General features: G+C 37.8%; 1 protein-coding gene across 4 annotated transcripts in view; it reads left to right on the forward strand.

Annotated features, from left to right (window-relative positions):
* LOC106878221 (uncharacterized) overlaps nucleotides 1-17758 on the forward strand; it is a 38887-nt gene extending 21129 nt beyond the window's left edge. For 3 of the 4 annotated variants that reach the window (XM_014927734.3, XM_089337696.1, XM_089337695.1), the window contains exons 2-3: nucleotides 12042-12246; nucleotides 15296-17758. In XM_014927734.3, the coding sequence (XP_014783220.1) occupies nucleotides 12042-12246; nucleotides 15296-17615 (2525 nt within the window). In that variant the 3' untranslated portion in view covers nucleotides 17616-17758. Of the gene's footprint in view, nucleotides 1-3555; nucleotides 3740-12041; nucleotides 12247-15295 lie in introns of those variants that run through there. The other variant, XM_089337697.1, reaches the window with a different exon arrangement.

Consider the following 17758-nt stretch of genomic DNA (forward strand, 5'->3'; position numbering starts at 1 on the left):
AGCATAAATAGGAATATATTATTCAATGTCCTCATTTTTAGTGTGTGATTTGACAGCGGGTTGGCTGCTGTTTCTAGCATGCCAAGTGACCACAAAATAGGTTTCCTCTCTGGCTTTTGGTATGTCTGTTGGTCGATGGTATTTGGACAAGTAGTATTTAGTGATGGCATTAGTACCTGAAAATCTTGTGACTGTCTGCTGCTGTGTACTTTTCAGATGACCCCAGACTGGTGAGGGAGTGGCTAAGGAGGGAGAATGAGTGAGAGTGAGGAATATAGAACAAATGAAGCCCGAGTAAGAGAGAGAGAAAGGAGGGGTGTGGTTTGGTGGGGGAGTGGGGGGAGACTGGGAAATAGAATGTGTGTGTGTTGTGAGTGAGGAGGAGGTTGATCTAGAGAGAGTAAAAAATTGAAGCTGGGTGATGGGGAGATGAAAATCAAATGCAGGGAAGAGATTGGGAAGGAAAGAGGAAAGAAAGACAAAAACAGAGATTGAAAGAAATGGAGAAGATTTGCTGGAATGTTTAAGAATGGAATGAGAAGGAGAGAGAGAGAGAGAGAGAGAGAGAGAGAGAGAAGTGAGGTGAGAAAGAGAGGGTGAGAGAGAATGTAGATTGATTGACAGGGAGGGAGGGAGTGAGAGAGAAAGGAAAGATGGGAGAGCAGATTTGCAAAGAATAGAGAGAGAGAGAGAGAGAGAGAGAGAGAAGATAAAAGAGAATGTAGTGTGTGAGAGAGGGAGAGAGAGAGAGAGAAGTAGACTGTGAAAATGAAGATGAGAGAGAATGTAGATTGACCAGAGAGTGAGGGAGTGAGAGAAGTAGACTGAGAAAGACAGGTAAGAATGAATGTGGATTGACATGGGGAGGGGGGGGAGAAAATGAGTTACAAAGAAGAGATGTGAGAGCAGATTTGCGAAGAATGAATGAGAAGAGAGAGAGAGAGAGAGATAAAGAAGAAAAGAGAGAGAGAGAGAAAGAAGAAAAGAGAGAGCGTATTTGCAAAGAATGAATGAGAAGAGAGAGAGAGAGAGAGATAAAGAAGAAAAGAGAGAGAGAGAGAAAGAAGAAAAGAGAGAGCGTATTTGCAAAGAATGAATGAAAGAGAATGTAGGTTGCCAAAGAGTGTCAGAAAGAGAAAGAGAGAGATTGGTAGATTGACTGAGAGAGAGAGAGAGAGAGAGAGAGAGAGAGTAAATGGATTTTAAAAGAATGAAGGAAGTAGGAAGTGATGTTGATTGACAAAAAGCCTGAATGATAAAGAGACAAAAGAGAAGTTGGTTGACTTAGGAGAGAGAGGGGGGGGGAAGAAAGAGATGTTTGTGGGTGGGGGAAGTGGAAGAGAGAGAGAACTAATCATGTAGCAGTTGTGTATGTATATTTTCTTTATTCATATCTATTCATCCATGATGTAATCTAACTTAGGCTTGTTTTAATTGATTTCTCCTTTTGAGCATTTAGAGCAATTTTTATCTATTTAAATATTATTATTATTGTATTTCACCCGTCACTATGTTCTGAGTTCAAATTCCGCCGAGGTCGACTTTGCCTTTCACCCTTTCAGGGTCGATTAAATAAGTATCAGTTACGCACTGGGGTCGATGTAATCAACTTAATCTCCTCTCCCAAGAGGTGGGCACTTTGTCTTGCAAGTTACTTGGTGACCCCCTGCTCTTGTAAGTGTATTTAGTATATGGAAACTGCATGGAAGCCCATGAGATTGAATGATACTGCCAAGGTGTCAAAACCATAGTGACATCTGTTAGGCAGCTGATGATAGGGATATGTTTGTTTGTGAATCTTTTATATCTTGGGATTTCATTATTCTGAGTTGTCCTTCATTCTCAGAAGGTTGAACTTGTTAAACGGTTCATGATTTATGGTGGTTTTATTTGTATTATTATCATATATATTCATATTGCATGATTGTCTTCATTGGTAATACTTAGATTTCTGGTTTTGAGAAGTCCTGTGGCACACATATACACACATCAAAAGGGGCAGCGTAGGTCACATCTACTTAGGTTTGAGAGCTGTGTGGCCTCATACATCCATGAGATGTTTTTCTCTGTCCCTTGCTATACAGTGTGGCATGAGAAAAGTGTATATATTTAGAGATATGTATGTGTCCACTGCTTGACAATCGGTGTTTGGTTTGTTTACATACCCATGACTTAGCAATTTTGCAAACACACATACACACACACACACACACACACATATCTATATATATATATATATATATATATATATATATATATATATATACACAAATATATATATACGACGGGCTTCTTTCAGTTTCCGTCTACCAAATCCACTCACAAGGCTTTGGTCGGCCCGAGGCTATAGTGGAAGACACTTGCCCAAGGTGCCACGCAGTGGGACTGAACCGGAAACATGTGGTTGGTAAGCAAGCTACTTACCACACAGCCACTTAGAACTATATTATTCAGTGTGTGCCTTCTTTAAGACAGAAGGGTGTGATTTGGCCAATGTGCCTACAGTTATAGCTTCCCTCTCTCTCTCTCTCTAATTTATTTAGTTTCTTTTCTATAAATCCTTTTGTTCGTCTATAATTAATATGCTATCAATGAATTCTATATAATATTTCTTATGAGTGGTTTCAACTAATCTTACGGTTTATAACCATGGAGTATTGGAAGTTTCTGACCTTTACACTAATAAGGCATTCAGTAACGTCTGTTTGCTTCCTCTCTTCATCAACAACAACAACAACAACAACTTCTTTCTCCTTTATTTTACATGTTTAGTGTATCCTTTACTATCGGCAAACACCGATGGGCTATTTTTGTATCTTTGTGGTGTTTTCCTTGTGATATAATAATAGAATAAAATAATAGAATGTAGCAGAGTAAAAACTAAAAATATAAACTAGAACAATATTGATCAGTTGTGACCTTATAGTGTGTGTGTGTGTGTGTGTTTTTGGACATATATGTAACTTAAGAAGTAGTGTGTGCTACACAAGGAATAAGAAAGTGTTGTAGAGTCAAGGTCTGCGTATATTTTAAGAGATATATAGTTGTGTATGTGAGAGAGTGTGTGTACTTCAACAGGTGTCTGTTTTGTATGTGTAAGTATTTTAATAGGTGTACGCGTGTGTTTATCAACAGGTGTGTGTTTATGTTTTAACAGGTGTATGTTTGTGTGTGTGTGTGTGTGTGTGTGTATGTGTGTGTTTTAACAGGTGTATGTTTATGTATTTTAACAAGTGTTTGTTTGTGTATGTAAGAGATTGTGTTGCATGGATGGGCGGGGCGGGGGCGGGGGATATTATTTGACAGGTTGTGCGAGTGCTTAGATGTGCAGAGAGAGAATTTGTGTATTTGTTTACATCATTTAACAGGTGTGTGTTTATTCAGAGACAAAATGTAAGCATATAATTTCACAGATGTATATTTGTATATGAAAGAGAGCAGATTTGTAAAGAATGAATGAGTAGGAACGTAGATTGAGAGAGAGAGAGAGAGAGAGAGAGAGAGAGAGATGGAGGAGAGGTATTTGTAACTTGACAAGTTTGTGTGTGTGTGTGTGTGTGTGTATATATATTGTGTATATAATTAGGTGTGTGTTGAAAGAGGTATGGATAATTTGTAATGAATGTGTTAGTCTACATTTGTTCTACATAGACATATTATACCTTTTTGGAATCAGGATGATCCCAGGATTGAAAATCTGCTCTTTATTTGGTTCTTGAACATTCAGTATTGGAATCAGGTCTGGATGAAGATTTGTTTATATGCTAACAGTTGATAATTCAAATTCTAAAAGAACTCAAAAAAATTGTTAACTTACATGTTTTTCATTTAAACTAAATTTAAAATAATACCATATTAGTAGGGTACCAATAAATGCTTTATTATTATTATTGTTCTCTTTAGTTTTGGGCTGCAAGCCTAATTAGCCCTCTGCTGGAGCTAGCTTAAAAATCCACATGGAGTGAAGCTTTTTAAGCCAGTAAGTAAATAAAGGTTTTATTTCAGAATAGGAAAATATTCTCTCTACTTACATCATCATCATCATCATCATCGTTTAACGTCTGCTTTCCATGCTAGCATGGGTTGGACAATTTGACTGAGGACTGGTGAACCAGATGGCTACACCAAGCTCCAATCTGATTTGGCAGAGTTTCTACAGCTGGATGCCCTTCCTAACACCAACCATTCTGAGAGTGTAGTGGGTGCTTTTACATGCCACCGGCATGAAGGCCAGTCAGGCGGTACTGGCAACGGCCACACTCGAAATGGTGTATTTTACGTGCCACCTGCACAGGAGCCAGTCCAGCAGTACTGGCAACAATCTCGCTCGAATGTCTTTTCACGTGCCAGACAGCTGGTGCTCTGGCAACGATCACGCTTGGACGGTGCTCTTAGTGCTCCACTGGTACAGGTGCCATCACGAAGTCAAATTGACTGTGACAAGACAAGACAGATTGACAAGATAAAATTATGAAAAACGATAAAAAGGACTTTAATTTCAACAAAAAGTGTTACTCCAACAGACAGTGAATTATTATTAAACAAAAGAATGCGACTGCATTTATTTTACTTATGTCTGAAATAGACAAACAGGTTTTATTTTGATTAAATACAAAGCTCTATTATATTTTAGGCCAAGGGTAAAAGTGGTGTTATGGTGTTAATTAGTTGTGTACTTTAGTTGAAGTGAGTGAAAATCCAGTTTAACAGAATTGAGGCAGTGTTAAATTAAAACAATTATCTTTTTTATATCTCTTACTTGTTTCAGTCGTTAGATTGTGGCCTTGTTGGAGCATTGCCTTAAAGAATTTTTAGTCTGGTGAATCAACATCAGTACTTATTTTTGTTAAGCCTGGTACCTATTCTATTGGTCTCTTTTGCCGAACTGCTAAGTCACAGGGATGTAAATACACTAACACTGGTTGTTAAGCAGTAGTGAGAAACAAACTCAGACACATGCACACACACAAGTATAAAATCCAAAGATCTATGTGAAAGAAGTTTTAAGCTTTGAGCAGTTCATGGTAGGTATATAAAAAAAAACAATGTTCAGGAACAATGATAATCTATTGGCATCGAAAGTTGTAGGTTTTTCCCATATTGAACTTCGATAAGCTGAATATATCATCATCATCATCATCTAACGTCCGCTTTAAACGACGACGACGATGATGATATATATATATATATGTATATATATATATATATATATATTATGTATGTATGAATATGAGTGGTTTCTTTCCATTTACCAAATCCAGCCACAAGGCTTTGGTTGGCCTGAGGCTATAGTAAAAGACACTCAGCCAAGGTGCTCTGCAGTTGGACTGAACCTGGAACCATGTGGTTGGTAAGCAAGCTTCTTAGCACACAGCCATGCCTGCGCCTACATGTAGGTGATGTATCATATTTAATATACACCATTGATAAGTTAGTTATTGCATTTTTGCTCTTGAAATAGCATCTCTTATGGATATGCTGTGTTAACACTCTAAAAATTGGAGGGAGATGGAAATCATCTCAGCTGCAGCCATTGAGAATTCCTGGTGCATTTCAACCTTTTTGATCTTTTTCAACATGTGCTTAGAAGGGATGTTATCTCAGGATGAAAACTGCAGTAACTGGCTATTCAATGGTTTATATACATTAAGTATGATATACCGTTGACTATTTTAACTTAAAATTGCTTCAATTGTGTTTACTGGATTTTATTCAGTTAGGCAGCTATTTGCAACATCAGTGTATGTTTTCAATGTTTTCTTTATCAGAGGTAACAAATCCTTGTCTAAGTATGTGTGTGTGTTAGTGTCTCTGTCTTGACATGATGTGATAGTCGTAAACGAGTGTCACTGTTGTGGAAGTGGTATCGCTTGTTTCTATTCTTCCATGAAAACATGCCTGGCTTTGGAGAAATATCACCTCACTTGGAAACAGATGTGTGGGCAACTGGAACAGCATCCAGCTGTAGAAAATCTGCTGAGTTGACAGATCTTTCAAAATCCCAAGGTCTGTTGGGGACCTCATTTAAATAAAAGGGATCTTTGGCTGTTCAAAGGTTGGTAACCACTACAGTCAGGTGTTATTTGAGGGAGTTTTAGTTGCTATTTCTAGCAGAATGAACGACCATTTAAAGGCTCCATCATCAGTTCAGCGAAAGTAGTTGGTTGTGTTGTTTCAGTGAAGTTATTGTTTGTCATTTTTTGTTATTTCTTTCTTTTAATCTTTTTATTTAAATGAAATTACAATAGTAGGAAGAACAGAATCCCCCACTCCCCCCTTCTCTCTCACCATTGTTTTATTCATTTTTATTTATTTGTTTTTATTTATTTATTTATTTATTTAGAAATTTGTTGCTCATTCAGATTCAACAATAGATTATTGATTAGTTATGTTTTGTTTTTTATTATTATTTTTTTTTTCCATTTTGATGCCTCTTCCTCCCTCTCTCCCCTCCACTGCACTTTTCCTTAAATTTTAAGTCCTAAAATAAGTTCCACTGGTTGCTTGTCCTAAAAATTAAACTAGGTCAGCACCATCACCCATCACTGTACTACTGTCATCAGCCACCACCACCACCCTACTGCTGGCATTAGCACCACCACCACACTACTGTTACCACCACCACCACCACTGCCACCACCATCATACTGCCAGCATCAACATCACTACCACCACCACCAGCTTCATTTTCACACTGTCATCACCACCAACTTCGCCACTACCACCATATTTACTGTCATCACTGTCACACTGCCGACGTTACCACCACCACCACCACCACCACCATTCTGCCATCATCATCATCTGCGTCAGTGGCTCTCAACCAGGGTCCATATTTTTGTCCATATTTTTGTGGGGGGTCCATGCAGGAAAATAGTAAATTGAGGATCCTCAATAGTATTTTAAGGACTCTTGAAAATATTTAGCTTTAGATGTGTGTTTTGGTATTGTATTGCAAGAAAGGGTCAGGCTTCCTTCTCTAACATTATACGTAGTTTAACCAAAAGGAATTTGGAAAGAAATATCTATAAATTTAGTTCTTAAACAGGGAATAGCTAGGGGCGGGGGCACCAGAATAAAATAGTAATCAAAGGGGTCCATAGATAAAAAAATGGTCAGGGAACCCCTGACCTGTGTCCTACTACTGTCCTCATCATCATCACCATATTATCATCATCACTATCTTCACACCTATCACCACCACCACCACCATCATACATACTATTCTCACCATCACCACCATACTACCGTCATCACTATTACCACCCCCACCATCACATTACTATCACCATCACCACCACCACCACCACCATATTGCCATCATCATCACCATCAATATCAACACCATCGTACAACTGCCATCATCATCATACTATCAGCATCATCACTACTATGACTACCACCATCATACTACTGCCTTTACCATTACTACTAATTCCCTACTAATCATCATCTGTCACCACTATCATCATCACCACCACCATCATCACAGTTCTATCCTTATCACCATCACCATCACCATCACCATCATCATCATGACCTCTGTTATCACCATGATCTATACCACCACCTCCACCACTATCATTATTACTGACACTACTACTACTACTACTGTTGGTACTGCTATCATCACCATCATCACTATTGCTCTGATCGTTACCACCATCATGACTACTACCATAACCATTATCTGTACTATTATAAGTATTACCACCACCACCGCCACCACTGCCGTTATCATCATCACAACTATCTCTGCTGGTATTTCTACGACTATGACTACTGCTGCTGTTCTTCCATTATCATCATCAACCATTGTCTTAACATATCACTGTGCCTGACAAGCTGTACTGATTTTTAAAAAAATTAAAATCCAGCAACATTTAAAAACTTAGCGAATGTATTTTGTCTACCGGGCTATGTTGAATTGGAACAGTGAGTTTCATGGAAAGATGACTGCCCACCCTGTTTACAACCATGTTATGTAATAGCATTAGACTAAGATGTATAATGTTATGTCATGCTATATAACAATGGCTTAGTGGTTAGGGTAGGCAGTTTCTCTTATCATCATTGTTGTTTAACGTCCGCTTTCCATGCTAGCATGGGTTGGACGATTTGACTGAGGACTGGCACCAGGCTCCAATCTGATCTGGCAGAGTTTCTACAGCTGGATGCCCTTCCTAATGCCAACGACTCTGAGAGTGTAGTGAGTGCTTTTACATGCCACAGACACGAGGGCCAGTCACACGGTACTGGCGACAGCCACGCTCAGAAAGGTGTTTTTTTTACGTGCCACCTGCATGGGAGCCAGTTCAGCGGCACTGCCTTGTTGCATTTAAAAAAAATTTTTTTATTTCCTTGACTATGAAGACCGATCTTTGGTTTTGGTGCCATAGCTGTAGACCCACAATTCATCAGCTGCCACAACAGTTTTCATAATGTTTTCATCTTCCTCAACACAGTCAATTAGATCCTGCTCAGCTGAAGCCTAATCTTCTTTTTTGAGGTGACCACACTCTACACAATTTACTCCCAAGCATTGCTAATAAAACAACAGAAGTGAGCGAGAATGTCATAACTTTGTATGCATGCACAACAGAGTTCAATATCAATCTGTGCCAAGCAGCCCCACTCTGTGTACTTCAGCTCTGTTACCATAGCAACAGTCTCAGTACTGTTTTGATCAAACCTCGTATTGAGTACAAAGTGGTTCTTTATTTGGTTTTACCCAATGTGCTGGATATGCAGTGTACAGTGTACATGGTTTTATAGCATAGGATATATCAATATCTAATGTGCTGTATATGCTATGTATAGCATGATTCTGTATGTAATCTTGTAGCATATAACACATCCAATGTATTGGATACACAATGTACAGCAAAATTCTGTACTTGGCCTCAGAGCATGGAATATCTCTAATGTACAGGCTACATTATATACAGCATGATTCCATATTTGACCTTGTAGCATGGAATATATCATGTGTTGGGTATATTAGATGGTGTGATTCCATACTTGGCCTTGTAGCATAGAATATATCCAATGTATTGGATACGCAATGTACAGTGTGATTCTGTACTTGGGCTTATAGCATGGAATCTATCTAATGTACAGGATATCTTACATCCAACACGATTCCATATTTGACCTTGTAGCATGGAATATATCATGTGCTGGATATATTATGTGGTGTGGTTCCATATTTGACCTTCTTGTAACATGCAATATATCATGTGCTGGATATATTATGTGGTGTGGTTCCATATTTGACATTGTAACATGGAATATATCATGTGCTGGATATATTATGTGGTGTGGTTCCATATTTGACCTTGTAGCATGGAATATATCCAATGTGCTTAAGAGGCTATATACAACATAATTCCATATTTGGCCTTGTAGCATAGAATATATCAAATATGCTGGAGATAGATGCTGTGAGTCATAAAAACAAACTGATTGATTGATTGTCTATAGATCATGGAGGTCAGTTCTTACAGAACTAACCAGGCGCTATTTAGTATTGATTAAATTTTTTTTTTTTTTTTTTCTACTACTAGACATCAGAACTGTGATCCCCTTTAGTATATTAGTCTGCCAACCCATCTCATTGCATCTCTTCAATAGTTTGAAGGAATAAAATGCAAAAATTGAAATCAGTGAACTGTGAAGTTGGAAGTAAGGAAAACTAAAACTAAAATTCTGTTTGATACATTATTTAATCCCTTTCTCTTCAGCATTAGTTTTTCTATTCTGACCGTTCAATAGTTGCATTTGTTAATGTTTGTCTGTTGCCAAGTCCATCACAGAAGAGTCAGTTATGTGAAATTTGCATTGCAATCCTTCATTTGTTTCTGTCATTAGACAGTGGCCATGCTGGGGCACTGGTTTGAAGAATTTTTAGTCGAATGAATTGACCTCGGTACTTTTTTTTTCCATTTTTTATTTTTAAAGCCTGGGTACCTATTCTATTGATCCCTTTTGCTGAACTGCTAAGTTATGGGGACATAAATACACCAACACTGGTTTTCAAATGGTGCAGTGAGGAACAAAGACATACACACAAGGACTATTCAATTTTTTTTCTCCGTGTTTTTCTCCTTGTTTTCTCCGTATTCTTTCTGTTGAAGAGCGTAGCTCGAAATGTTAAAGACTTTCTGTATTCCCAAGCGTCAAACTAATACATCCTTTTGTTGTTTACACCACCTGTCCTCGTCTGTTGTTGTTTTTTTTCGTACATTCTCCCATATATATATATATAGGTGTATGAGTGGCTGTGTGGTAAGAAGCTTGCTTCCCAACCACATGGTTCCAGGTTCAGTCCCACTGCATGGCACCTTGGGTAGGTGTCTTCTTCTATAGCCTAAGGGCAACCAAATCCTTGTGGGTGGATTTGGTAGGCGGAAACTGAAAGAAGCCCGTCATATATATATATGTGTATGTATGAGTTTGTCTGTGTTTGTCCCCCCACTATCACTTGACAACTGATGTTGGTATGTTTACGTCCTCTGTAACTTAGTGGTTTGGCAAAAAGAGACCGATAGAATAAGTGCTAGGCTTACAAAGAATAAATCCCGGGGTTGATTTGCTTGACTAAAGGTGGTGCTCCAGCATGGCCGCAGTCAAATGACTGAAACAAGTAAAAGAGTATATATATATACATATATATATATATATATATATATATATACACACACACACACACACACACACACACACACACACACACACACACACACACACACACACACACACACACACACACACACACACACACACACACACACACACACACACACACACACACACACACACACACACAAACACACACACACACACACACACACTATGGGCTTCCACAGAACTTCTCTCTACCAAAATCATCTACATGGCATTGATCAACCCAGGGTGCCATGCAATGGGACTGAACCCAAAACTTTAGTTGCAAAGTGACCTTCTTAACCACATGTATAATAGATTAAGAAAGGAGACGAGAAGGCAGATGTGCATTGGAGATATCAGACATGTATTTTCTGAGTGACTTTAGCACTGATGCAAACATGATGGTGTACATAGATGACACCTGCTGGTTGGGTGGAAGCGCAAAATGTGTTGTGTGCTGATAATTAAAGATATGATTAGCAGATGAAAAGTATGGGAGACAGCAGAAGTGGGTAGTGATCAGATGTAAAGGTGATAAGTTTTCACAGATAAGACATCACGAGATCATAAGTGTCTTATCCGAAAGCATGCCATTACGAGGTAAAATAGGTGTTAAACCTGTTTGATATCAACTTGCTTTTGACTGCCTTTGGTCCCGTGACTCAAGCTTCCTGTTTTAAAGGGATCTGAATTAAAACATTCCATCAATATTTCGGATTCTCTTCAAAACACTAGCTTAATATTGATTTCAAATTTTGGCACAAGACCAGCAAGTTCGGGGAAATGGGTTAAGTTAGTTACATTTCTACCTCTAGGAATAATTTCTTAGACAGGCACAGTACCAGACATTTGGTGGAGGTAGTTAGTTGATAAAATCAAATGCCGTACATAAAATCAAATGTCGCACATTAAAATGGTGATGATGGATGAAAGGCAAAGTTGACCTTGGTGGGTTTGAACTCGGAACAGGAACAGCTGGAGCAAATACCACAAGGTATTTAGTATAGTACTCTAGCGATTCTGCCAACCCACTATTTTTGTTTCCATCTGCCAAATCCACTAACAAGGCTCTGGTCAGTCCAGGGCTATAGTAGCAGGCACCCAAGGTGCCACACTGTGGGATTGAAACCGAAACCATATGGTTGGGAAGCAGCCACACAACCATCTCGAAATTAACCACACTGCCACACTTGCACCCACAAATTATCAGGTATGTAATAAACTCATATGTATGTAACAATATTCTTTCTGAAAACCCCAACAGATAAAAGGAAATGCATATGGTTCTAGTGTAAAGCAAATGGTTCTTGTTAGAAAAAAAAATCAATAGATCGTCTTATAATCTAATTTATATTTCAATATTTCTTTTGCAGAAATTCAAGACGTTATCATTGATCACCTGAAGCAGTTCTATGGAGAAACTGCAAGTATTGGATTCAGTTCACCGTGGGGAAAATTTCCAGAACTTCGGACACAGGACCTCAACCTCTGCCTGTATCGGGTCCTGGACTTCCGAAACAGGAATGATATACCAGACATCACTTCTATGTACCATGACAGTAATCAGCCCCCTTATAGGTAAGTTGCCAGGTGAAGTGCTTAGCGGTATTTCGTCTGCCGTTATGTTCTGAGTTCAAATTCCACAGAGGTCGACTTTGCCTTTCATCCTTTCGGGGTTGATAAATTAAGTCCCAGTTACGCACTGGGGTTGATGTAATCGACTTAATCCCTTTGTCTGTCTTTGTTTGTCCCCTCTATGTTTAGCCTCTTGTGGACAGTTCAAACAGGACAGCAAAGTATCAATTCCTTTCATTGAGAGAGAGAGAGAGAGATTTTTTTGTTTCCATCCTGCTGACAAGGATCTTGATACGTTTTGTTATAAACAAACACCGAGTTGATTCGGGTTGTGTAAGAGAAAGACCGAAGAGTTTTGCTGATCTCCTGTAGATGTAACAAATTTCCATCTAATAAATCGACAAATATAAACAAGAGAACAGATGCTGAACAACATGTTTTATCCTAACTAAAACAATATTCTTGACTTCAGATTAGCATATGTTTACATAGCATTTTCTATCTTACATTTTTAATCTTTTTTATATAATATCATTTTCTATTGATATAATTACCAAACAATTTTATCTGTCTTGTTTCGTCAAGGATGACTGTAAATATGTCTTTATAAGCCTTAGTTTACTAAAGCTTCTCTATCCATGGCAACAGTTATAGCTATTGTAAACATTACTGTTAATGCGTCTTGTGCACATGGCATGACATCCATAGCTTATTACTGTCGATAAATCTTGTGGCTTCTGTCAGAAGCTTTACATCTCCAGGAAATAATTCTTTTTGCGCTATCAAGTTCAGTCAAAAGATCACATCTGTTAATATTGCAATATTCTTGGTAACGTAACTTATCCTGTAAACCTTGACATGCCAATCTCAGTTTATTTATATCTTGCAAATTTTTAAAGTTTTTCAAAAATTCTAACACCTTGTAGAAATGCTGTAAAACTTCAAATCTTCCTCAAGCATTACGAGGAATTTATGATTAGTTTTTTTTTTTTTTAGTCTTCTTTGAAGATTATTGGTATTTTAAATCTCAGTGCACTCATTTTCAAACTGCCTCACCCTGAAGTTTTTTGTTTTTATTGATACATTCTTTTACTTTCAAAAATAGTTTTCTACATCTAGACTCAGGTATGGCTGTGTGGTTAAGAAGCTTGCTTTGTAATGATGTAGCTTCAGGTTCAGTCCTACTGCACAGCACCTTGAGCAAGTGTCTTCTACTGTAGCCCTTCACTGACCAATGCCTTGTGAGGGAATTTGGTAGACATGTCGAAGCCCATTGTGTGTGTATCTTTGTGTCAGTTTGTTTTTATCCCTGTAACTTAGTGGTTCAGCCAAAGAGACCAATGGAATAAGCATCAAACTTGACAAAATAAGTCCTAGAGTCAATTTGACTGAACTTTAACCCATTACCTCCCATAATTCTATTAACTGGAATTTTTTTATGAAACTTTGATTTCTAGCATAAAACAGCCTTAGAAACATGCTGGAATGATCAAAATAACATTTCAAAATAACATTTTAAATAGAAATAAGCAAGATATTGGGTGAAAAATTAGCAAACCTCATTTGAATATCAGAGAAATATACCTAGTAGATGTAGCAAAAAGGTTAGATATGTGTAAATATTGACAGATAATTACGAAATTTGTAATTTTTAAGTGATCTATGTCAGAGGTCTTGCAATGAACTTTCAAGAATGCTTGTTTCAAATCCTGAAATCATTGGAATCTAAAAATGCTCGTTTCAAATCCTGGAAATATAAGGAATCCAAGAAGCTCTTTATGAACTTTCAAAAATGCTTGTTTCCTATCCTGCGATGAAGCAGAAACTTTTCTGTCCCAAATACAAGATTACAACTTCTTAGTGATGATGAATGTTTGGTTATGATATTTTAGGCAGAGTGGATGTTGTAAGCAAAACTAAGTAGATTGCCTTTGTGGAACTGTTCACCAAAATTCTATTATGGAATACAGTCACTAATTAATTAAATCAATATTCTGCAAATGGATATGAAAGAGTACTAGCATTAGCAAAGGTATTGGCTACAGAATTAGATCTTTTTATCTGGACTGCAACCAAGCTGGAGCACTGCCTTAACCCATGTTGTGTGCCATGCAGTGGGACTGAACCCAGAACCATGAGGTTGGGAAGCAAGCTTCTTACCACAAAGCCACTCCTGCGCCTAATAAATATTGTTTTAATTCACCAAACAAAACCGTCTCCTAGAAAGGTGAAAGGATTGTTGACAAATTTTCACCCACCTGTCAGATACTTGCAATGAGTGGATGACAATGAAGCAATAGTTAGTGATGTACCACCCTGGTGTCTGATTACACTTAGGCAGAACAAGACAATCAAAAACATGCTTTATATCCTGTATGCCAGTTTACTTGACCAAAATAAAAATAACTATACAGTTGAACTGAAAGAAGATAGTTGAAATACAACACTCCAATAAGATACTATAAGCTATGAAACTAAAAGTCAGATAATTTTACAGTGTTCAGTCGAAAAATTTTCTCAGTTGAGTTAACTAGTTTCTTTCATCTGTAGTTATAATGCAGCTAAATTGCTTTCTTTATTGTTTTCATTTTTTTTTTAATGATTAAAAAGTTTTTCTTTTCTTAACTACATGTTTGTCACTTTAAGCAAGTGTGTTCTGCTATAGCACTGGGCCAATAAAAACCTTGTGAGTGGATTTGGGAGATGGAAACTGAAAGAAACCCATAGTATATGTGTATGTACATACATTTGTGTGTGTGTGTCCTCTTGTCTTGACAGTGTGTGATAGTTGTAAACGAGCATCACTGTTATACAAGCATTGTTCATTTTCAATCTATTCTGTGAAAACATGTCTGACCATGGGTAGATATTATCTTGCTTGAAGGTTGGCAACAGGAAGGGAATGTGACCTTATAAAATCTGCCTCAATAAACTCCATTTGACCCATGCAAGCATAGAAAAATGGGCATTAAAACAATGAAGATGATTTACTTTATTCTCTCTGTCTACAACTTAAGATGTTTTAATGTTATTCTACTTTTTTCTGTTTTAGGTGTCATGAAGTGTCCATTTATGACCTCTTCTCACCAGTTCAACACAATCTCACACAAATCACCTTAGTCGAGAGTGATGTCCATGAGCAACGATTGCTCTGCTGGAAGTTATTATACGACTGGTCCACAAAGACAATGGTGTCGTCTCCTTTCTATGTGAACAAGTTCACCATCATTATTTATGTAGACTGTCTCCAAGTATCAACATTGTCGGATATAAAACCTTCAGAGGCAAGAGAGAGGTTGGTTTCATTAGTGAATATTTTGTTCAATCCGTTGATCCAAGAGAAGAAATGCAGCTGCAAGGATATCTGCGATTGGCTGGTTTCCATCCAAAATGATGTACTTGTTATTCTTGATAACTTTGATTATGTAAATGATTCCGGTAAAGAAGACCTCCGTGGTATTCTCAGTTCTCTGTGTTTACCTGAGGCACAGCTGCTAATATCTTGCCGTCCAAGATTCGCCAATCGACAACTCTGTGATCAAATGTTTCTTAATGTTGGACTCCAGTTTCATTGTAGTTTTGTGTTCCTTCAAGAAATGCTGCTGTCAGACTTCTCTGCATTGGAGGTGTCACTTTTGATTCAGAAGGTTCGGAAAGATTTGGTGCTTACTAGAATTCTCCGGAATGTCTATACACTAGTTCTGCTAGCATGGCTTATTATAGACAACCATGCTAAACCAAAGACTAATAGTATTTATCATTTGTACAGAGAACTTACGCAATGTGCCCTTAGTCGGTACTATACCAAATTTCAAATTCTTCCCGAAAGACATTTAATATCTGTAGTTTTGAAGAAATTGTCCACACTGTCTGTAAAAATGTGGAAATCAGAGAGGTCATTCTGTAGCCCTAAAGAAATAGATTCCCATTTCTGGCAGCTCCCCAATACTCATCTTGGTTTCTTTGTTGAGGCCAAACTTCTTCCTTTGCAAAATTCCACATCATATTACATGTTTCCTAGCACAAACTTTTTAGAATATTTTGTGTCTGTTTACATTGCTGAACATACAGACAGGTATGAGAGAGATAATCTTTTAGAGTGGGTATTAAGTCGAGAAATGGGTTTCCTCTGGGTAGTGTTAACTGGTTCCCTTATGTCTTGTTATGATGAGGATGCAGTTCGCTGTTTACTAGATGTCATGGCAAATATGAGTCGGAAGAAATGTGTTGGCATCGGAATCTTTGATAAAATCACAAGGGGCAATGTGCATGACTATGACTTGTGTTTAGAGTGCCTTAGTCAGATCTATTTCCCTTCTTCTCTTATGAATTGTGTTGTGGAACATTTTCCAGATGTTTTAGAGTTCCACATTCAGAGATGCCCACCTCAAGTTCTTGAAAATTTCTGTCGACTTGCAAGGCTCTGTCGATTAAGGATCCGTGGCATCACTCTTCATTTAGATGGCATGGAGGATCAATATTTCTTGTGTATATCCCTGGCACACGCTATAAACCGACTAGAAAATTTGACCACACTACTTATACACTGTGAAAGTGTGTTCAACAGTCAGTACATTGTCGATATTGTATGCGAAATATTTAAAAAGAATAAATATATACGAACTTTGTCCTTTTGTGGGGAAATGAACAGGGCTGGCAATTTCACACCAATAATGTACAAAAAGGTACGATCAGTTTTCACAAGTGACATAGCTTTGCGCATGCTCTGTATAGACAACATTCATAATCGCCATCGTTTAGCATACATTCTTAATGTGTTTCCTCACATTTTCGAGAAAATTGAACTAGCAAGATGCGACTTGGAAAGTGCTACTGAGAATCTTGTAGGTAAAATCAAGTTCTCAAAGAACTTCTCCAGTTTTTCGGTCAGCAACTGTGTTATCAGCGTCACTTCTGTGAATCGTATTTTAGAAGAGCTGCTGAACTGTGAAGGCCTACGCAAGTTGAACCTTAGTCTACTGTCACCACTGCGTAACTTCAGCTGCATTGATATCCGTTCCGGTGCATTTAAAGTTGCAGTTGATGACAGCGCATGTGAAAAAATCAAACAGATGATTCTCAACCTCCCTCAACTAACGGAACTCATCCTTTGTCAAAACCGAATCGGAGACAAGCAGGTGCAGCTCATCCTGCAAGCCATAATCGATACCGGTCGCTTAGAACATCTAGACTTGAGTGGTAATGTTATAGGGGATGCCAGTGGCAGCCTCTTACAGAAGATGATGACTGAGTGTAGCAGTTTGAATGTGTTGTGGCTCTGTTCAAATGACTTCTCTGAGTCAATGAGAAAGCAGTTGCTTCAGACTTCTATAGGATTGGACCAGTTAAAGTTAATTGTTGAAAGAACTTGAATTTTGCGAGATCCGTAATATTCATAAATTGTTATATTCTTGACCAAACATACAAATAACAAAAAAAAAAAAAAAAAAATCAAAAACAAATCAAAAATCAAAAAAGTAGAAAAAATTTGAAGAAATATATATAAAAAAACCCA

Source organism: Octopus bimaculoides, chromosome 19 (assembly GCF_046866305.1).
Source record: "Octopus bimaculoides isolate indiv1 chromosome 19, ASM4686630v1, whole genome shotgun sequence".
Classification (NCBI taxonomy): domain Eukaryota; kingdom Metazoa; phylum Mollusca; class Cephalopoda; order Octopoda; family Octopodidae; genus Octopus; species Octopus bimaculoides.